This window comes from Nanorana parkeri, unplaced genomic scaffold (genome assembly GCF_000935625.1).
Source record: "Nanorana parkeri isolate BGI_ZX_2015 unplaced genomic scaffold, ASM93562v1 scaffold772, whole genome shotgun sequence".
Classification (NCBI taxonomy): Eukaryota; Metazoa; Chordata; class Amphibia; order Anura; family Dicroglossidae; genus Nanorana; species Nanorana parkeri.
This window is the reverse complement of record NW_017307040.1, coordinates 191,933-215,267: the sequence shown is the minus strand read 5'-3', so window position 1 is coordinate 215,267 and position 23,335 is coordinate 191,933. Positions and strand designations below refer to the sequence as shown.

General features: G+C 45.0%; 1 protein-coding gene across 3 annotated transcripts in view; it reads right to left on the bottom strand.

The window, feature by feature from the left end:
* The window catches only part of CACNA1H (calcium voltage-gated channel subunit alpha1 H), a 196,511-nt gene that overhangs the window by 113,222 nt on the left and 59,954 nt on the right, over positions 1-23,335 (bottom strand). For all 3 annotated transcript variants that reach the window (XM_018564684.1, XM_018564686.1, XM_018564685.1), the window contains exons 6-7: positions 12,708-12,800; positions 11,799-12,591 (exon numbers count right to left, since the gene is read on the bottom strand). In XM_018564684.1, coding sequence (XP_018420186.1) covers positions 11,799-12,591; positions 12,708-12,800 — 886 coding nt within the window. The remainder of the gene's footprint in view (positions 1-11,798; positions 12,592-12,707; positions 12,801-23,335) is intronic.

Sequence of the window (23,335 nt, the reverse complement as noted above, 5' to 3'; positions counted from 1 at the left end):
ATGTAAACTCTAAAAAGTCTGTTTGGAGCTTACACTGGGCTTTCTTTCCCGGTCTCGCTGGCCAAACAGAGTGACATGGGAGTTAAGTGACCCTTTTACTTTGTCATACATGGGAAAGGGCATGGTCACACGGCTGCCACTCTTGGCCTGTCTATCTTAAAATTCTAGCTGTATGGTTGACATATTGACTTTTTTGCTTCCCTACTTTGAGGTTTCTGAACCAACTGGAATCATTATGATGCTATGGACTTTTCTCAAAGTTTGCTAATCTTAATAGGTGCTCCAGGTTGGCGACTCAGAATTGTGAAGCTAGTGGGTCAGTGTAATATCCAAGCAACTGGTCTCTTTGGAAGGCTTCCAATGGCCGACCCCATATTTTAGTTTACTGTCGAGGTACAGGTGAGGCTAGTACCATGAAAGAGGGGAGTAGGGAATGGTTTTTCCATTGATGAAGGTTTTATCATACATAGAAATGAACATTTAAGACCCATAGTGTTCTTGCACATGTGTAAGGAGCAAGGAGGTTACGTTATGGAGACCGGTCATGTGTTGAGAAACTCAGACTGAGAGAAATCAGAGGAACGGACATGGTAGAGCTCCTTATAGCTCCTTACACAGATGTAAGTCATAAGTACCGGTTGATACTTACATTGGGAGGTTGTCAGAAACCAAAGGTCTCTGCAACCCTGTCTAAGATTTGCCTGTGGACAGTTTCTCTATCTCCACCCAGATCCCTGTACTGGGCTCCAGTAGTGTACCAACAAGCTGCTGGTTAATAACTAAGCCTGGATTACCCTAAACGGCCATCAATCACGCTCATCAAGCTGCCATCATAGCAAAAGGTTTAAGACATATTTATAAATTTTTATGAGTACGTGAGCAGCACCCCATACACTGCCACTGAGAACACACACCTAATGATAGTTTTGCTAGAGCAATAACTTTCCCAGCATATCCTACAGACTCCCGATTGCCTTAAATCTGTATCAGACAGACGAGTATAATTCAAGTCGCAGAATGACAGCTCGGAGTAATAAACAGAATTCAATACACACCAATGTCTTTATTTGTATGCTGAATGTCAAACAACCTGGCAGTTCACGCGCATATTTACTCCTAAAACCCCAAGTCAAATGTAATCCCCTCCTAGGATAAGGAAAGCGCCTGCTCGGAATGTTTGAGAAGCAGCAAAACTCCTTGCTTACACAACCGCTGCCTCCGTATAATTGGCTATAGCCTAGCATGCGAGTGGTTTTCCAGCTTTCATCTAAACATATGTTCTGTCAGTGAAGAAGTCTGAACGGTGGTTTATAGGTGCTATCCCTGCGGAAGAAACGTTTCTCCTCGGGGATGCTGAATCTGGCTGAGAACTGTTTGAAATTTGTTTGGTTTTGATATTTCCGAGCTTCTGGATAAATCAATTATACATCTGTGTACGCCGGAACACCCAGGAGAATAATGATGCGAACAGGAGGGCGGCCATTTTGTATGCCCAGCTCATCTTCATTATAACAGTCTGCAGCTTAAAAAGGGAGCTTGGGTTCAATAGTCAGCAACTTTACACTAGGGCTAGTCATATATGCAAAGATTTCTCGCGTTCAACAGCCTGGATGAAAGAATGTCCCCTGTCGGCTGCCTACGTACCCGAACAGACACGGCATCTGATAGGATGCAGTCACTGTTCCAGAGATCATTTTCCACTTGGCCAGTCAATTTTTACATTGACATTTGTCAAGCTGGTGGTGTCAATAAAGCTCAATTCAGCAGGAATAGGCCAAAACTCGAGGCGCCTGTGGCTAACAATCCAGATTCTCTTTGTCCTATGCAATGCCCCTGAGCTGGCTCCAGACAGTGATCAAAGGTATGTGTGAGAGGAGGGGGGCATTGTATCTTCACTGGGTGGGCATCCTCCACTGCAAAAATAATAGGAAATGTTATTTGAAGGATATGTAGGGGAAGTAACAAGGAACACCACCTGCGGACAGTGTGGCTATTTCTGATCATGCACTGCTCCTGAGCATCCTGCATTCTCCTCTGACCTCCCTGCAATGCTGCTGTGTATCCTGCATTATGCTCTGACCTCCCTGCACTGTTCCTGTGCATCCTCCTCTTCCCTCCCTGCACTGCTCCTGTGCATTCTGCATTTACTTCTGACCTCCCTGCACTGCTCCCATGCATCCTGCATTCTCCTCTACCCTCACTGCACTGCTCCTGTGCATTCTGCATTTACTTCTGACTTCCCTGCAATGCTCCGGTGCATTCTCCTCTTCCCTCACTGCACTGCTCCTGTGCATCCTGCATTCTCCTCTTTCCTCACTGCACTGCTCCTGTGCATCCTGCATTCTCCTCTTCCCTCACTGCACTGTTCCCGTGCATCCTGCATTCTCCTCTTCCCTCACTGCACTGCTCCTGTGCATTCTGCATTTACTTCTGACTTCCCTGCAATGTTCCTGTGCATCCTGCATTCTCCTCTGTCATCCCTGCACTGCTCCTGTGCATCCTGCATTCTCCTCTGTCATCCCTGCACTGCTCCTGTGCATCCTGCATTCTCCTCTGACCTCCTTGCACTGCTCCTGTGCATCCTGCATTCTCCTCTGACCTCCTTGCACTGCTGCTGTGTATCCTACATTCTGCTCTGACCTCCCTGCACTGCTCCTGTGCATCCTGCATTCTCCTCTTCCCTCACTGCACTGCTCCTGTGCATTCTGCATCTACTTATGACTTCCCTGCAATGCTCTTGTGCATCCTGCATTCTCCTCTGTCATCCCTGCACTGCTCCTGTGCATCCTGCATTCTCCTCTGACCTTCCTGCGCTGCTTGTGTGCATCCTGCATTCTCGCCTGACCTCCCCGTGCATCCTGCATTCTTCTCTGACCTCCCTGCACTGCTTCTGTGCATTCCTGCATTCTTTAAACTCCCTGCACTGCTCCCGTGCATTCTCCTCTGACCTCCCTGCACTGCTCTTGTGCATCCTGCATTCTCCTCTGAGCTCCCTGCACTGCTCTTGTGCATCCAGCATTCTCCTCTGACCTCCTTGCATTGCTCTTGTGCATCCAGCATTCTCCTCTGAGCTCCCTACACTGCTCTTGTGCATCCAGCATTCTCCTCTGACCTCCCTGCACTGCTCTTGTGCATCCTGCATTCTCCTCTGACCTCCCTGCACTTCTGCTGTGCATCCTGCATTCTCCTCTGACCTCATTGCCCTGCTCCTGTGCATCCTGCATTTCGTTCTGACTTCCCTGCAATGCTCCTGTGCATCCTGCATTCTCCTCTTACCTTCCTAAACTACTCCTGCTCGTCCTTCTTCTTCCTCCTCCTCTGGTCTCCCTGCACTGCTCCTGTGATTTCTGCATTGTCCCTGTGCCCTCTACATTGTCCTCAGGACCTCCAAAACTGGCCCAATGTTCTCTGCCTTTCCCTTTCCCTTCATATTCTTTCCTTAAACCCTCCATCTCAGCACAACATATTTATAGCCTTTACTTTGTCTCTCCGGTATTAGTCAAGAAATTGGGTGCTTCCCTTCCTCAGCGGCTTTAGTCCCGCATGTGAGCTTTACTTGAAGTCTGAAGATGACCACACAAGTTACATCCTAAACGTAAGATTTCTTTAGATTTACCAACAACTGCGGTATGTACCACAAGGGCCTGTCTGATTGGATACACAGTGATTCAATAAATCAAGTCCTCATTTTACATTATTTTGGTGAATCTATATGGGACTGTGCAAAGATTTTACAGTCAAACTGTAATGTGTATGGTGAGTACAGAGACTGTACAATGAGATTGTAGTGTATATCTCCAGCCTTGCAGATGCAGCCGAAATGTACAGCATTAGCAATTAAATGATTATACCTGCTACCTTCATTAACAATTTAATGATAATGGATCCAGTCATGCACATAATGTCTTTATGTTCCAGAAGCCATCTGTACATCTTCCAATCCTTCATAAACTCACTGGTTGTTGCTATGTGGTGAAAGTGATATACAAATATATATATATATGTAACCTATGTCTGAAATGATCCTCAGTTGGCTTTATAGGGTACATCTGGGATGTCTCAGTCCACTTTGTTCTCAAGCTGTATTCACCACTGGGCTGGCTCTTTCACAGTACAGCTTTAAATAACTTGGACGGCAGTCACTTTAGAATGGTTGTAATAGAATTTATTCCCTGGTAAAAATAAAGGAACGAAGGAACACGGGACACCCCAGACACACTGATCTTATATAGTAGGCTTCGCTTCTGCACATTGCCTGCACAGTCTCTGCTGAATTTTACTGATCTCAGTTTATTTTAGCTCCTTAGTAGAGAAGATTCTAGTTGTCTCTTGACTTTGCACCCCTGTGGCAGGAGAGCTAAAAAGGTTCTGGTGTATTTACCGCTCCATCTTCCCTAAAATGGAGCCAACTGTAGGCGCTATCTTCAAGGCAGAAGTAGCTGATCTTCAACAGTTCCTTACTCTCTCAGTAGAAGTCTCCCTGATGACCTCTCAAGACACAACCACTCTGGCCAGAAGCCCAGAGCAGAGGACCCTTTAGTAAGGCAGGCCTAAATATTTATCCCCCCCAACTCACAGCACTAATCTACAACCCTTACTGATCAGCTGGGTTGATAAATATTCAAACTTTTAAAGTGTATTTAAATGCCAAACTTTTTGTTTTTGAATAGAGTGTAGAAGGGTTAGAATCCATGTCATTTATTGTTGCCTTCAGGGGTGTTATGATCCATTTTGCCGCCTGAGACCAGGGGGGTTTGGTGCTGTTGGTGCTCGCACTCAGTGGAGGGTGCTGGTGGAGAATGACCCTGCCACTTTGCCCAGTATCCCACCCAGCTCCTGGCCAACAGTGATGTCACTGGTTGCCAGGAGCTGGGCGTGATGTTGGCCAGAGCATCCCAGGTTGCTAAGAGCTAGGTAGGGAGATGTGTATGGCTCATACACATTTCCCCACCCTGAGAAACCTGGGACTCTCTGGCTAGAAATAGAGTGGCAGGTACACTGCAAACATTGTGAAGCAGAGTTACCATGTCATTCTGTCTGCCCCCCCCCCACGTGTCCCACAGAGATGCCTCCTCATTATAGGGTCAGCCCTGGCTGTCTTTATTCCGTTGGGAAGAGTCACCCTCTCCATTTAGCCTAATGGCCATTGCCACTCGGAAGGAAAGTAATGGAAAACCCAATATTCTGAGATGTCACTGGAACAAGAATAGGGTGGAAATCTTCCAATAGAGACACTCATATCATTGACAGGTGTCTAAAAGGGGGATTTCTCCTAATTTTGAAGAGTTTCTTGTAATTCGCTATTGTATCTAAACGGCAATAAATGAAGGACAAGTGGGGCACAGATGGCATTAAAAGACCTTACTGGGGTTTTATTAATGCTCTACTCCATTCAAAATGTAAAAAAAAAATGTCGGGTTTAAAAACTCTTCTAAGTGTACATCAGAAATGTCACCAGCACACCAAAAAAAGTGTCTTTTATTGTCACATTATATATGCAACGTTTCGGGGCCACGCAGGGTCCCCTTTATCTGGTTTAACATGACGATATTAGGCCTGATGAAGGGGACCCTGCATGGCCCTGAAAACGTTGCATTTTTGATGTGACAATATGCATGAATAAAAGACGCTGTATTTTGGACATCATCCAGTGGTGTGCTAGTGACATTTCTGATGTACACTGTGATGCGCCGCGCCATCCGCAGTTGCTTCAACACCTACCTTTCAGCACAAGCGGCATTCGGTAAGGAGTGTGGCAGTTATCTACAGTTATGTCTAAATACTCTTCTAAGACACCAAAATATGCTCAAGAGTAGCTGACAGAACCAATCAGCAAATTTAGAAGCAAAGGGGACACCTATGCTGGTTATAGCTTCCCTGAATCACAATATATCCCCTTTCCTGAAATCACAAAACATACCAAATGAGTTTTTGGCTACTTTTGGCTTGATTCCCTGTTTTTTTACTGGTTGTCCCATAGACAACACAGGTTCTGATTGTGCAACTCCACACATTTCCAGATCCTTTTGTAATGATACTGTAGTACTCTGCTTTTGTTAGTACTTGTATTATGATATTCGGCCTCATTTATTGGTCTAACCTGTGTGGTTTCCTTAAAGCCCCCCACCACCACCCAAAAAAAACCTGATTTTTTTGCCTGGGGGACCTTTGTAAAGGACCAACCCTTGATGTGACGCAATATTTATTTCTCAAGACTATATATCCCACCATGCATTGCTTCCAGCAAGCAATGATGATGTTACATTGTCCAGACATCGAGTTGTAGTTCAGAAGGCAGGCTCTGTGAGAGCGGTGACACCAGGAAGTGAGTGAAATGGCGTCAGTGCATTGAGGAAGTCCATCCTATGGGCATCTTAAATAAGTAACTTCTAGATTGATCTCGTTATTAGGAGTGGGATAGAACTTTTGGAAATTCAATATAGAAATACAGATTTATTTTTAGTTTTTGACTATAGATCCCTAGACTAGGCGATCCCTTAAGACTCATCTCTTCAGGGAAGCCTATCCCACCTCAACCTAACTACTGAATTATCACATTCTCAAGCAATTCATCCCCACACAGCTACCTCCACATGTATCACTTGCCCCTCCCTTTTAGATTGTAAGCCCCCAGGGGCAGGGCCCTCCTTACCATCTTGTCTTGAATTGTATTGTAATGTCTTCCTTATATTGTAAAGCGCTGAGCAAACTGTTGGCGCTTTATAAATCCTGTATAATAATAATAGATGCCCTTTAAGTAACGGCTGGTGACTGGTCACATAACCCATTCTATCTATCTTCATTCTCCAAATGTCACAGACTGGCAGCTGATGACGACAGCGGCCAGCATTGTGCGTGTTACATGTCATCATAGAGACCTAAAAAGTTGTCCCTGGGCTATACTGATCAATGCTGCTAATGATAAGACTTCTCTTTATTCATGTTTCATTAATTTAAAGTGTTTAACGGTTTCCAGTTTTATTAAAGATGTTCTAAAGCCATCTCCTCTGCGTACTTGTCAGTAAAAAATCTTTTTATTAACATAATTAAAAAAGGACGGCTAAGAAGCTATGGAGATGGACTAATACAGCATCAAAATTTAATGCAAACCGTCTCATTATGAAATATTTAATATTACTTAAAGCGCACCTAGCGCCAGTTATTTCTTTATGTTAAGTAATGTTTCAATGTAACATTTCCAGGTATTGATTTCCTCTCACAGAGATCATAGTACTCCCCCTGACAATGCCTTCATTTGCTTTTCTCTCCAGAAAGAGATCTGTCTATATTGATCTCATCAGTGTGCTGCTGTTCCCTTGTTATCCAATCATAGACGGGGGGGTCCTGGACCAGGCAGTATCGCTTAAAGAACTCCTGGGTTTGATCAAACTTACCCTTGCAGTGGGGCTACCCAAGCACCGGAAGGGTTAAGCGCTAGTCTTGGTCTTGAGGTGCAAATAAAGGAGATACACTCACCTTATCCTAAGTCCCGCTTTGGCTATGGAATGTCCCTCGGCGTCCTCATGTCTAATGCAAGTCAATGGACCTGCATTAGACATGATGATGCCACAGGTCCTTAGACCACTGGAGCCCAGGGGAGAAGAGGCTGCGGTGGACCAGTCTAGCAGTCTGAAGGGACTTAGTATCAGGTGAATATATCTGCTTAATTTGAGCCCCCAGTGTACTAACCCTTGCTGTGTGACTACCCAGGCACTGCAAGGGTTAACTGCTCTTCTTTCTCTAGGGGCGAAGAAGAAATACTCACCCGATCCTCAGACCTCATGACTGCTCACCTCCTCCGCTCCGGCTTGGCATATTAGTGTCTAATATACCTGTATTAGACGTGATGACGTTACGGGTCCCTAGACTGCCAGAGCCCAGGGGAAAAGGGTCTGTGTGGGGACCAGTCTCGAAGCCAGAGGGGACCAATGATCAGATGAGTATTTCTTCTTTATTTTTGCTCCCTGAAACATAGGAGCAGTTATCCCTTGCAGTGCGGGGGGAAAAGTTTTCAAAGCACTGGAGATCCCCTTTAACTGCAGGGTAAAGAGCAGGGAGGTCCAGGATTTGGTTGCACTGTCTAGCAGTGGGGACCTTGATTACAATACTGACCGGGCATAATGACAAATTCTATAACAGGTAAATGAGTTTAGTGATATGTGTTTGAGCCGTATATATCTGTCTGTCAGGTTTAATCATCAGAATATACCAGCTGCTAGCACTTGCTGATACAAAAACAGAAATGATAATTTGTATCGGTACATCATTTTGACTGGATCTGTCCCTGCCTTGCTCAATGTGGACTGACAGCTGCTGGTCTGCAAACTGCCCGAGGTCCACGGACTCATAGTTAGGAACCGCTAGAGCATGGCGTATATATAGATACTCGCGGAGCAAGAGGCATTAGGCTGAACACAGTCAACAGCTGTCACCTAGGAAAAGCTAATGATCAGGTTGTATAGAATCATAATGTTACAACAGATGAGACAGCTGTCCGCTCTGGTGTAATGATATATCTATTCAGCGCAAGCCTAAGGAGCTCAGTTATGACAGGTACTCTTGACAACTGGTGTTTTGAGGCCCAATTCCAGCTGGGCCAAGAAAAAAAAAAGAACGGTTCCCCCAGCAGATCTTAAAAATATAAAGGCAGCTCCAGCTGCTATACTCTCCTCCTCTCTAGTGCTGTACCCCATAGACTCATTCACTCACCAATCTAGGGGTGTACAGGGGCAGGGCCATCCTTATAATCAGGCAGCCTAAAGGTGGTTGCCTCAGACGGCATCTGATTGGGTTACGTGGCACACCTGCCGCCCCCTTTCCAGCCAGAGCGTCCTAACCAGCTCACCGACGTCACTGGTTGCCAGGAGCTGAGCGGGATGCACTGGCTGGTGTCCCTCCAGGCTCCAGCAAACCAGTGACGTCAGTGAGTGGACGGACAAAGCCGGAGGTACTCAGTTCCTGTAACGTGCACCACCAGCACACCCCCGTACAGGGATGTGTCAGTAGAAAGGAGCAAGAGGGAAGGGGGGATTCCAGCCCGGAGTTGAGCTTTAAACTGTAATTCCACCTATGCCTATATTTTCAAGAATATATTCAGCGCATATACTGAGCAATATAATTGCTCACATTTTAGCAATCCTCTAACTAAGATATGTCTGTGAAAGTTCTCATTCATCCAGGTCATGGTATATCTGTAAAAAATAAGTCAAGGCAACTGGACTTGCTGTATTCTTCTTGAAGACGTTTCACTGGTCATCCAACCAGCTTTCTCAATTCAGAATTAATTCATTCAATTCATTCTGAATTGAGAAAGCCGGTTGGATGACCAGTGAAACGTCTTCAAGAAAAATACAGCAAGTCCAGTTGCCTTGACTTATTTTTTACAGATATACCGTAACCTGGATTAATGAGAACCTTCACAGACATATCTTAGTCTGATCTTATTTGATGTCAGATAAACATGGCATCACATACAAAGGCAATGTTTCGGGACCTTATGGTCATACTATTTTTAAACAAGGTCCCAAAACGTTGCATTTGTACTTGATGCTATGTTTATCTGACTGCTAATAAAGAAAAGGACGATAAATTGGACCTCTGGTGTGCTGGTGGCTTATTATTCTATATGCTGATCCATGTGGTGTCATCCACAGGCCACTCCAGTGTCCACCAAAGTATTTGAAGTTGAATTCCGGTCTGGAGTGCGATGAGACATTCACATACATGGTGAATTTTAAGGGTGGCAATCCTCATGCTGGACACCATTATATTAAGGAAGAGGGGCAATGTAGAGTACCAGCAAATGTTTTGTGAAGTTATGAGAGCTTTGTAAATAACACATCCTGACATTTCAGCAGAGATGATGAGCAGCGGGCGACACGCCGTTTTTACAGCCAACCTCGCCAGCGGAAGGGGAATATCAGAGCTCAGCCTCTGTTTAATGGAGCCGTTTTTCTCCAAATCAGCAAGCGGCTATTTATGTAGTGCAAATGTATGCAATTATACTTAAGTGTTTATGTTCCCATGCTATGAACCCATTGCTCGTGATTTGATTCCACTCGGCTGCAGCGCAGGGTAATGAGTAACTCTCGGCTCTGATTATTACTTTTAGCCATTATTGTATAAGGCACATTAGGCCCAGCCAAGTCAAGTCAGAGAATTCGGCTTAATGCATAATAATCGCGGACTGACACATTGGCTTGTAAAACTTGCCGGACTACGTCTTTGGGCCGTTCATGTCGTAGTGTGTTTGAAGGACATTTTTTTCTACATGTGTTATGTGAATATACTGTATATGTGCCTTATGTGCATTTATTTGTTATTAGTGTCCCCTAGCTGTTAAAGAAAAACGCTGATAAATGGCTGGATAGCACCTTCCGTTCAAAGATGTCCCCCGCAGTACCTCTTTTTGGCCACATGATGTCCTCAGTCTTCCAGGCTGAATCAGGTTGAATGACGCCTGTCATTTACAATCTAGTGGTGCAGAGAGTGACTCTGGGCTAAGAAGCGAGGAAGAGGAGGACCTGTCGAAAACACTATACCGGCCTGAAGACTTCGGGAGGTGGGTAGAGGAGGCAGCACCCCCAGACACAAGGGTGATGCCGTCCCCTGCAGGCTCTGCATCTCCCTGCCCAGCTCTTTGCAGCCTGGGATGCTCCGGCTGGCGTCCCACCCAGCTCCTGGCAACCAGTGATGTCACTGGTTGCCAAGAACAGGGCGGATTGATACTGGGCGCCATCCATCCAGGAAATGAGGCGGGCTCTATCTGACTTGCTGCAGATGCTAATGCATATTGTGAGGAGTTCCCAGTGTGCCATGAAATCAGAGTGAGCAATTGAAGTCCAGAAGAGGAGCCGGTACAACCATGCAAAGACTGAAGGGCAGGCTGAATTAAGCAGTCATTAATGAGGGAAGGAGGCACTCAAATCAATATAAATGTATCCGTCTCCCATTATAAAGAGTGCCTGGTAAAGGGTTAAAAGGGTTATAATCATATGATTATGCTCATTTATTTAAAAAATCTTTCCGGCTGCTACATTCCGTAAATGTTGAAATGCAGAGTTTTCACAGCTGCTACCCAGGGATTGCTAGGTAGCTGTAATGGGAGAGCAAGGCACCAATAGAAAGCTTCTTTGCAAAGGTACTGCTAGATGGGATAGAAAGAGGAGTAACATTGGTCACTCCACCAAAAATCTTCCCACTGTCCAATGGAAGTACCTTTGCAACCAGTAAAAGCACTGTCACTGGACAAGGGAGAATAACCCGGAGAGACACCTGCTGGCTGCAATTGGTATATAGTCATATAATAAAGTAATCATATACAATATTTTTTACCTGATCAAAAAAAATTAGAAATATACAATATGTCAAGCATTTAATTTAAAAGTAAATTAGCAAATTATATCGTACATTTACATATGGAATGTGTCTACGCTGGGCAGAGTCACCCTCTCTATGTGTCCCGATGACCACTGCCATGAGAGAAAGTGATGGGAAATCCAAAATATTACAGTTGTCACTGAAATAGTAGCAGAGAGAAAATCTGCCCCCCAATGAGGACATCTATTCCCAGAAGAACTAAGAGGGAATTCCCCCACTTTGAAGAAAATGTTCTTTTACTTCCTGATTGTATGTATTGATGTTTCTGAGACAGAAGTGAGAAGAAATCTCACACCAAATGGGACAGACGGGGATTTTAAACCCTTACCAACATTAGCCAAAGCTAAAAAGGTTTTGCCTTTAGACACACTTTACCGAAACCAGACAAATGTAACTTTTAATGAAGTCATCTCTCTTACCTAGCTCTCCGACTAGTTGATGTATCTTTCCATAGGAGTCGGCGTTCAAGCTAACTGGGCTGTTCACCAAACTGCCGGGAGTACTGCCACTTCTTTTTCCTTTTGCCAATGTGGTGGGGCTGGCTTTGCCGGCCGGGGAAGGTAGAATGGTAGGGTAGTTCATATTGGTGTGGTTGAGCCCCGCATCCAGTTTCATGTTGGACGAGGCATTGGAAGACTTACATGATTTAAGTTGGGGCCCTTCATAGTGGCAATCCGCATGGTAGATGCTATGGACGGACTCACTGTTGGCTGGCGAGTTCTGGTGACTCGGGGACGGCGGAAGGAGCCTTAGTTGATTTTGTGGCTTCATGATCTTCATTTCTACATCACAGATCTCTGGGCTGGACCTGGGGCCCCTGGGGCTCCCGTTGCTTATGTGATAATGGTGGTGGTGGTGATGGTGGTGGTGATGGATCAAGTGATGGATGGAGGTGATTCGACGTTTGCACTTGCGGCCCCGGCCTTGTCCGTTGACACTGACACTGTTGGGGTTTACTTTTTTCCTCCGCTTGTTCTGCCAGTTATTATAGAGGCGCAGCGTCCTTCGTTTCACCTTCCTGAAGATGTGGCAGATGTACTTGAGCAGCTCTTCGTAGCAGCTACCCGGCTCGGAGAAGCTGGCGATTGTGCTGTCGTTGGAGAGGTATCGGGCCCGCTGCTCCTGCATGAGCTGATTTTCCCGTTGCTTCGTTTCGGAAAACTGTGTTGCTATGACAACCAGGCACAAGTTTATCATGAAGAAAGACCCCACCTGAGGGAACAAACCATGGACAATAATAAAGTTTTGTTAAGTTGAGCTCAGTGCAACAACAGCGATACTACTATAGCGGGGTATAGATACAAAGGTGTGACAAAGCGGATACTTACAATAATAAGTAGTATAAAATATATAAAATTGTAAAAAGAATGTGCATCCATGACATAGTACATGATGTCCACCCACCCTTCCAGGGTTATAACCTAGGAGAGAAAAGAAAACATTGATTACTATAATGATATAATCATACAGAAGTGCAGGGAAAAAAATCAGAGGGGCCATTTTGCCATTGGACAGGGAAATGAAAGGGTTCAGCGATACTGAATGTACATTTTTTGTCTGTGGGTTAGCCAGCTGTTATGTTCTTCAATAGGTATATTCATAAATAACAGTGAGTGGGGAAACATACCACATTATGGCCACTAGATGGAGCTGAGGACCATTAAGGAGATACCATGTTACAAATAAAAAAAAAAGCTGGAGAGAATGAGCATATAAATGTTACCATTGTTACTATAGGGATATCAATGGTTACATTTATATGCCAATTCTCTCCAGCGTGAATGGGTGCCAGGGTCATCCCTATAATAAGGCAGTCTGAGGCAGTCGCCTCACGTAGCATCTTATTGGGGAGGGGGGGGGGGGCGTTAGAGGGGTGGCCACAGTGTCCCAGGTTGCTAAGAGCTCTAAGCAGCCTGTGAACCTCTGTCCGGCTTCCGCCCAACTCTCTGACCTCATCAGTTGCCAAGAAGATAAGCGGGAAGCTCTGGTTGGCACTCTGGTCGTCGCGTTTGGGACCCACCCCAGAAGACCACTATCAGCAAAGCCTCCCCACCCGAGAAGCCCTATCAGCAGCACAACCCCCTTCCCCTAGACTCTACGGCCTCAAGCGGCATACAGGGTAGGGACAGCCCTTATGGGTATTGTGCCGGGGCATTGCACAGAGAAGCACAGAGATCCAGTTGGCCATGACCTTCACTGACCAGACCATGATGACATCACTTGGTATAAAATAAGGAATGTAACTAAATTGGAAATGTTTCATTTAAAAATGTTATTAGCATATCAATGAGGGGGATCGGAGGAGCCGGAGAAGAAAAAGATAAGCAGATTAAACTTCAGCTTTAGGGCTCATTTGCACAGGCCATATACCATAAAAAGTGGCCATATTTCTTCGGCCGGGATTCCCCCGCTATTGCATGCAGCCTCCTGTACAGATCAATGACAAGCTGCAGCTTCACGCTGGTGAACGTTTATCTGAGCATATACACGAGTACAGGCACAGTTGTACGCCCCTGGACACAGACTGTCATTGATTTACATGCGGCTGCACGCAACACCTTTGACTACCAGATGCAAAAATACGGATGCGTTTTTTACATTGTATGGTCCTCTGCTCCTGTGTGGATGAGCCCTTAATATAACCTTCCAAAAAAGCAGCTGTGTGCATGTGACAGGTACCCTTTACTTTACCAATACGCTTTCATGCGAGCTCCCTTATGTATTCTTCCGGGTTCTCGTTTCATCTCCGGTAATTAAACTCCATACGGGAGATAATTAATCATAAGCAGACATATTGAAAAGTCTGAACGTAACATCCAGCTGAAAGGATCTGCGCTCGCCATGCAGTTTGCAATCCTATCTGTAAATAATGGAAATTCCAGAAGTGGAAGAGAATTCTAGAATGCAGAAACGTTACTAGTAAACTGGGGGGCAGCGTATCCCCCATTCAATTCCGCAGCAGCGTACGGACAGCTTAAAGGAAAACTCCACTTTGTTAAATTAAAAAGAATGTATAGTTTATAAAATTGCTACAGACGCTACTAAATATCACCTTTTCATTTCATTCTGAAGTTGCTGTCATATTCTAAAAATGTTCCAAAAATGAAATGCAATATGGTAACCTGGAGTCGTGCTGTACACAGTGGGTGGGGTGTATGGAACGCCCCCAGAAATGTAATTTCCTGCTTGAGTGATTGGGTCACTGATTTTCCCAGAAGTCTGCACTAAGATACTAGTACGAGGGGAGGCCAATAAGTTCTTACCCTCGCCATGATCTAGATGTGCTAGGGATCTGAAATCTTGCAGGTGTATAGGTGGATAGCTTAGTAATATGCATGCCAATTATTGTTTTTGTAGGTCGTGGTGAATTATAGTTAGAGCCAAGAGAAATGGAGTAGGTGTCATGCCGGACAACGTTGAATACCGAGCAGTGATTAGGTTCCTCCATCTTCAAGGGAAATCTGCCCAAATAATCCAAGCAAACGTTGGCTGCACACATTATAGTTAGATTGTACAATCCCTTTGCAATCTCCTTTAGATTTACCCAAACTATACTTGTGAGGGCCTACCTGAACAATCTATTAATTTTGTATCCAATCAGATACGTCCTTATGCTACATAGTTGTTGGTAGACTTAAAGGAGATTGTACAATGAGACATTAATGTGTATTATCCCTTAAAAGGAGCCTGCGCTGTGATTGTACAATCACCATGCAATGTGTGTGGGCAGCTTAAAGCCCGGCATAACACAGTGACACTATAAAATATGCGAAATAATTGAGTCCCTCCCTGGTCACATATGTACAAGAAATCAGATGATTACTTTTTTTCCAGCTGAACAATCCCACTTTGCTCCCCTTAATTATCAGGAGCTGTGTTCATTACCATACAGCACAAATCCCGCCACCAAGGGATGATAAGGCTGCGCGTGCCTGGCGTAGTCCTCTGGCCGTCCTTTGGGGCCGCAGCCAGTTCACAGCGCCTTTATTTAGAAGAGAGGTCTGGGAAAGGCCAGGCAGTCTGCAGAAGAGACCGATTTCATGGCTTCATTCTCAGACCGCCGTCTACATAATAGGAGCAGTTAAGATCTGTCAGCACTGCTTCCCAAACGTCCCATTAAAGCCCAATTGAGGTTGCAGACATAGAAATGTTCCTAGTCTCACCTCCACCTTCCTATTACAGGAGTGGTGCAGGGTGTGTAAACATGTCTGTGCAGCCAAATGGGTCAAATCTGACCATACGATCAACTTTAGATCTACCAAATGTAATATGAGGACCTACCTAAACGATTCAATCAATGTATATCCATGTGCCCTCGTATTACATACTTGTTGATAGATCTAAAGGAGACAATCAGGTTGTAAGCTGTCTGAGCTTAAGGCTGACCATCTGGCTACCATCAACTATTTAAGGCTACCATCAACTATGTAGAGCAAGGGCCTGTCTGATTTAACTTTAATTGAGTGGATTGTTTAGGTTTGTCCTCATATTACATAGTTTTGGTGAATCTATATACTCTAATAATAATCGAATACATAGATTTTACAATCAGATTGTATAGTGTACAGCCAGCCTTAGACCCAGAGCACTCTGTATTGTAACAGAACAGGTCACACATGTGCCCTCCTCTGCTCCGCAATACAGGTCTGTGTGGGGACATTTATAATGAGGGGTGTGGCTGTTACTCAGCTCTGCCATCACAGGGCACTGAAAGTGAAGAGCAGAAATTAGCACTTACACTGAGAGAAAACGTTATTTAAGGCATTTATGAGCAAAAGCATGTGGGGGTAATGGGCTATAAAGAGTGTGTGGCTGTTACTCAGCTCTGCCAGAACAGGGCACTGAAAGTAGAGAGCAGGAATAGCATTTACACTGAGAGAAAAGGGTGTTTACAAGCAATAGCATGTGGGGGTAATGGGCTATAATTGGGAACTCTGTCAGGTATTTTCAGCTAAGCTGGCCGCATTTCATTACCCCAATGCAGATCTAGAGCAATGAGAATCCTTTGTGATCAAAGTTCCTTTTTTAATAATAATCATAAAGTCATAGACCCCCCCAAAAATAAAAGTTATAAATCCCCCCAAAAATGTCATAAAGTTATATAGCCCCCCAAAAAAGTCATAAAGTCATAGACCCAAATTAGAAGAAGTGCTGGAGTACCAAGATTCAATAGAGGGTCCCTTTTTAAAGTGACCCTGTCACCACAGCGTCAAAAGTAAAAGCAGCAATGCCTGATAAAGAAGAAGCGGTGATATATTCACCTTTGCAGCAGCCGTGTGTTATAACAACACCGCAATGATAGTCAACGGGCGCTGCAGGAACTTCACACTTTTGGGGTATGTAGAATACCTGCCCTTCCCCCCTGGTTCCTTCAGACAGCTTGTACATGTGATTTGGCAATACTAAGATTTGGGGGTGTAAATCCCAGAAAACGCCCAATTATTCTGAGATTTATACCCAATAAAATGTACAAAGCGTTTCCTCCTTCAGCACCAGCGAGAAGAACTAATAAAATAAATGATAAAATAAAACCACATAAAAGAATAGCAGAAGGAAAATGGAATAATTAGGAAGCAGAACTCGGAAAAATACGATGTGACGTTTTTTTTTTTTTACCGCGTGCCAACAACAATTTGCAATGGCTGTTTCCATTAGCGGGCTCAGCAGAGTGGGGCCCATCTATCTCATGACAGACAAAGCAAGAAAATCCGTTCTGTTCGCTCCAGTAATCAGCCCGTGTATCTGCCTGTTCAGACCCATCGATACACTCCTGAGCTTCACCTAATCCTCAGACTGCTATATTAAGAGGATTAGTAGGTCGATGTCCGCACAGGGCCATGTCCCTGGATAGTGGCTGCGGAGGGGAAATAAATCTGTGCTGAATTTAATTTTACGCATTGGCGTTAAAAGGTCGCTGACCTTATCTCCAAGGTCTATTGGGGGCATGAGGTGGACACAGGTGTTCTCATTACAGAGCGGTAATCCATCTTGTCTGAGCAGCAGTTACATAGGCAGAAGACGGTCAAGAGTGGACAAAAGACTGATCATGTGGCCTATAAAGTGTCTCTACAAGTAATGAGCTTTAAGCAACGTGCTGAACAACGTGTTACAATGCTGAATTTGTTACATTTCAGTTCATATTGTTAGGTTTTAGTAGAGGCAGCCAGGTTAGGGTGAGAGGGGACAAATGGAACTACAAAGTACGGCATTGTCCGCTTAACCCCTTCGTGACTGACGACGTACAGTGTACGTCTTTAATTAAATTTGTCACTAAATTTTGGGGTTTAATAAGGATATTATGCGCAACATAAACATTTTCAACTACCACCATTTTATTCTATAGGGTCTTGGCATTCAGAAAATATATAATGTTGGGGGGTTTTACGTCATTTTCAGGCCTAAAATGTGGAATATAACATGGGTGCAAAAATTGAAAAAAGGGCCTCAGTCATGAAGGGGTTAAATATGCTTTCTCCACCTTATAACATACACCACAAAGCTATAAAACATGAGGCATTTAATATTGTCCTTGTGGGCAAATGGGCATCCACATTGAGGGCCGGTGCACACCTAGGCGACACCCCACGGCAATCGTGCACAATTCCTTGCGGATTGCCGCGTGGTCAGGAGTCGACTAGGTGTGCACCAATCTCGCTGTGGGTGCCATTAGTTTCCAATGGCACCCTGTTTAAGCCGCGTGTTCAGAAACCACGCGATTCGCTCGGCACCCACAGAGCGATCAGTGCACACCTGGGCGACTCCTGGCCACGCGTCAATCCGCGCGGAATCGTGCACCATTGCCACGCAGTGGGGTGTCGCCTAGGTGTGCACCGGCTCTCAGGCATAGCGTAAAGCTGGCCACACACTGGTAGATTTTCATACAGACGTTCATATGAAAAATCTGGTCAGAGCATTCGATAATGTCATCAGAGTACGGTCCAAACTCACTTTTCAGGGGACCAGAGTAAAAATTCCATATGATATGAGGAGCTGCTTTTGAATTGCAGGTTGGGATGCCTCAGATTACATGTCAGAAATAAAACAAGAACAACGCCCTCTCTTCGTGTAACACTGTCTGTTTATGTGATGTGATGTAATGTGCTGATGTTGGATGAAGACCTGGCTCATCATTCATACTCCAATTGTTACGTACCTGTCTGATCAGCACCTGTTCGGGGTTTGAACCTGGGTCTCTGGCATGGAAGTGCACAGACCTAGCCATTCAGTCACTGGAAGGACTTGGTTTCTGCTGCAGTTTTTTTGTACTCAGCAACTCTCATTATGGTCACTTTGGCTCCACCTGCCAACCAGCTGTAGAAGATCTGCAATTAACTCAAGCTTTAAATACCGGACACTTCCTGTGCTCTGAGCCCATTGATTTGGGTTAGTTTCCTGTGTGAGCTACCTCTGTGTCGTATGCTGGATTTACATGCATCCTGTTCGTGTCAAGACCTCTGCCCGCCTCCCGACTATTCACCTGGATCCCGACTTTGTACCTCGCTGCCAGACTGTTGCCGACCCTGCCTGCCTGACCACGTCTTCGCCTTATCCTCAGCCTAAGCTCCACTTTGGACTCAGCCTACTACAGGTGCATTTCACCAATTCATCCCAAATGTGTTCAGTAGGGTTGAGGTTGGCGCTTTGTGGAGGCCATTTGAGTTCCTCCACGCCAAACTCCTCAAACCATGTCTTAATGGAGCTGGCTTTGCGTACAGTTGTGGTGCAACAAAAAGGACCTTCTCCAAACTGTTGAAAGACCTAAAATGTAATTGTATTATGTATCATTACCTTACTGTATCCCTTACTGGAAGCACCTGAACTCAATCCTTTGGTGGAGTATCCACATACTTTTGGCCATATAGCATAGTTCAAAGGAAGGGGAGGTTTCACAGAGCTCAAAAAGTGGCAAGAGGCTCCAATCCTGCCCACAGCCTTGGTAAAAGCTCCCTAGGTAGGAGATGGTGGGAAGTTCATATCAAATTCAGGTGAAAGGTAAGCAGAGTGAACGTTTCCATTTGATCATACTGGCAGTATTGTCAAGGAAGTGGTTCGCTGATTGATTTAACCTGTCACCATATTTTTGAGGTAACACCAAGAATTCTCATGAAGAGTAATTGTTTTCTTAACTGTATTAGGAGCCGGGAAGCCAGTGACACATTGCTGCTACAGGTTACAGAGGCATGAATGAAGGTTTAGGAATTCTATGCCTCACTGGAGACCTAATCTACACCCCCTCTCCTTCATTCCCTAGCTTCCACTGACCGAACTCCAGTAATCATCCAGATGGGCAGTGATGTGACAGACAGCGAGCAGGAGAAAATGAAAAAGGGAGATCTTTCATTTAACGCAATTGACAGTGCCGCTAATCAGATAAGACGCGTCCACGCATTAACAGCATGTGACAAACTATTCCAACGTGTCACTGTTCCAGCATGGGGGCTGGAAGACCAACTCAATTCTTTTTTAATGGGCTTCTACAATATCAGATATGAACAATTTTGTATTTAATGCTTAACTCCACGCAGGACAAAAATAAATGAAAATCCTTGCATCCTCCGAACCCGAACCCTGCCATCGACTGGGACACACCGAGTTTACAATATGGACCATTTATGTATTTAACCAAGGTGATCAGATCCCCTTGAATTTTCCCTTCTCGAGAGAGAAAAAATTCAGTTCAGGCAATATTTCTCCGTGGTTAAGGTCCTCCATGCGCCTTACTAATTTAGGTGTCCTTCTCTGCACTATTGCCAATTGCGCAACATTTTTTATGAATTAGTGCCCAATACTGATCTTCATATTCCAGAGATTCTACTAATTATCAGGATGCCAGCTATGACGATGTAGACCCTCTAGCTACAGTCTAAAGGATACCTAATGAGAGATGGTAGAGTTACAAAGTGTAGTCTGACAGCCAGTTTACAGTACAGAAGAGCTCCAAGGAGCAGATAGATCAAGGAGTTGCCCACATGGAGCAGGAACCACACATAAGCAGTTTAGCACATTGGCGTAAGGATGTCCTGGAAACTGGTTTACGGTCACTCTGGAGCAGACAAGACCTGGGAGTTGGATCAGGACTCACTGAAGTAGGAGGATGGTCTCAGACAGAGCAGGTGGTGCAGGATTTCCCAGAGCACAAAGTCTAAGAGCCAGCAGGGACCCACTCAGGGGGGTTTGGGCTTAGCTGTGTGCTACCAGGTTATGACCCCCCAGGTTGTGACACCCGGGTTCACCCTGCTCAAACACCAAGGACCATGAGTTGGAAGTCACTAGGAACAGTCCAGAGGTCAGAGCTGGCTTTGGGCATTGATGATCAATAGCAAGCCATAAGTCAGAATGGGCGGCAGACATGGATAATCAGGAATGAGCCAGAGGTCATGACAGGCAGTGGACACAGGAAACCAAGTTGAAGGCCAGGATGGGCAGCAGACATAGATAAGCAGGAGCAAGCCAGAAGTTGGTACATTGAAATCAATGAAAGATGGAGAGGATAACCAGAAACAAGCCAGACATCAGTACACAGGAATTAATGGAAGATACAGGCTGGGTAGAAAAGAGACATGCCAGGGGCTCAGCAGCTAGCTTGCTAAAGAGTTGCTTGAGCAGCCAGTTGGGAGTTGCACCAAGTTTAAATAAAATAGGCAAGAGGAAGGAGCTACTGCCTGACAGCGACAGGAGAGTGTCACCATGTTTGGCTGTGGCATGACTGATTGGATGTGGCCATGATATACTGGGCAAAACCCAGAAGGGCACACAACTAAGTACCATAGAAGCAGAGGCGGCACTGGATGGAGGAAGTGACACTAAGTGAGCACTGACACTAATGCTGTGTATAGGAGAAGATTATGCCTCTGCCTCTTGAGTCTATTACAAGATAGTATCTTGCTGGTTCTAGAAGCTGCAGATTTATTTTCAATAGTACACTTATTCTTCAAAGAACAGCTCTAGGCAATAAGAACAATCGGTTAGAGAACTCCTAGTGCTATCCAGGAAATAAAGAACTGCACTAAATATAGGAAATCCACCTAAATTACCTTTAATCCAAGTTTTACAGAATTAACTGCAGGCAGACCAGTCTTTTCACAGGGCCCCAAAAAAGGATTCTTACACGATTCCATACTTCCTCATGCTCCTTCTTATGGTCAATCTTCCTCATGCTCTGGTGGGTTGGTGGCAGCGTTGGGCCGAAAGAGACTCAGCCGAGGCGGCACGGCTACTATTGAACACATGGCATTGGCTGATATGCAGGATCTCTCCTACATTAACAAGGCCAGCAAACACAGGGATTTAGCATGCGAGACGGCTAGCAGCATCAGTAGAATGCTAGAAGAGCAGCTCTAGGCAATAAGTACAATCAGTTGGAGTACTTCTAGAACTCTCCAGGAAATAATCAAATGCGCTAAATAGAGGAAATCTACCTAAATTGCCTTTAATCCAAGTTTTACAGAATTAACTGCAGGCAGACCAGTCTTTTCACAGGGCCTCCAAAAGGGATTCTTACACGATTCCATACTGGTCAATCTTTCTCATGCTGCGGTGTGTTGGTGGCAGCGTTGGGCCGGCAGAGCCTCAGGCAAGACAGCGCAGGAACCATTGAACACATTGCCTTGGCTGAGATGCAGGGCCTCTCCTACAGCTAGACAGCTAGCAGCATCAGTAGAATGCTAGAAGAGCAGCTCTAGGCAATAAGTACAATCGGTAAAGTACTTCAAGCACTATCCAAGAAATAATCAACTGCGCTAAATTAAGGAAATCCACCTAAATTACCTTTATTCCAGGTTTTAAAGAATTAATTGCAGGTACTCTAGTCTTTTCACAGGGCCTCCAAGAAGGGCTTCTTAAGTTCTTACATGATTCCATACTAGTCAATCTTCCTCATGCTGCGTTGTGTTGGTGGCAGCGTGGGGGCCGGCAAAGCCTCAGCCGAGGCGGCGAGGCAACCATTGAACACAGCGGTTTGCATTGCCCAGGCAGAGATGAAAGCCCTCTCCTAAATTAACAAGGCCAGCAGCCACAGGGATTTAGCATGCAAGACAGCTAGCAGCGCCAGATGAATGCTAGAATCAAAAGAGCCACTCAGCGGGTCGGTTGTGTCCCCCGAGCTTTTCTGAAATGTGAAACGTTCATGTTTGACTGGAGTTTACCTTTAAGGATAATAGATGCTTCTCGGTTACTAAGAATTTGTACAGCTATAAATTTAATCTGGGAGACCCGCCGGCTCCGCGATCAGACGTGTTCCTACATTGCAACCAGCAGTCAATTTCCATGCGGTTTCATCTGCGCTGTCAATCTCTCGCTCGGCGAGCGGCATTATCTGCATTTTTACACCCAGAGCTATAACATTTCTCTTTATTCACAGATTCCTTTATTAAGAAGAAAGATGGAAGGCGCTGAGAGGTAGCGACGTGCCGCGATACCGCGCCATCCACTAAACACGTCATAGTAATAATAATAATAATAACTACATCAGCGATAAAAAAAAAACCTGCATCATTCTTTTTTTTTTGCCGGAAAGCTTGGTAACATTTCAAGCATAATCCCCCTCCGCCGGTGCCTTTATCCGACCAAAATCCCTCGGTTTCTTTTACCTTGAAAACTGTCCGTGTTTAAAGGAGAATCTAAGGAGAACTATGGGGAAAAGACTTAACCCCATAGTTCTCCTTTAAAGCTGAACTCCACTCAGTTATTTTTTTTTACTTTATTTTTATCTTAATGTATCTTTTTTTTAAATTGCAAACGGTAAGTACCTAAATCTGACTGGGCATCTGCCTCTTGCAATCCCCATACAGCAGGGCCCAGGGGAGGGAGAAGCAGCACAAAGAGCAAATCGGTTGTGCTGCAGTGCTAGAAGCATGCTGATAGGAGCAGGAAGGCAGATGAGCTCTTCAGTGCACTGCTTCTCCTTTTGCTGTCCAGTTACAGGCTGGCGGAGGGACAAGACCTGGAAGTGTTACTG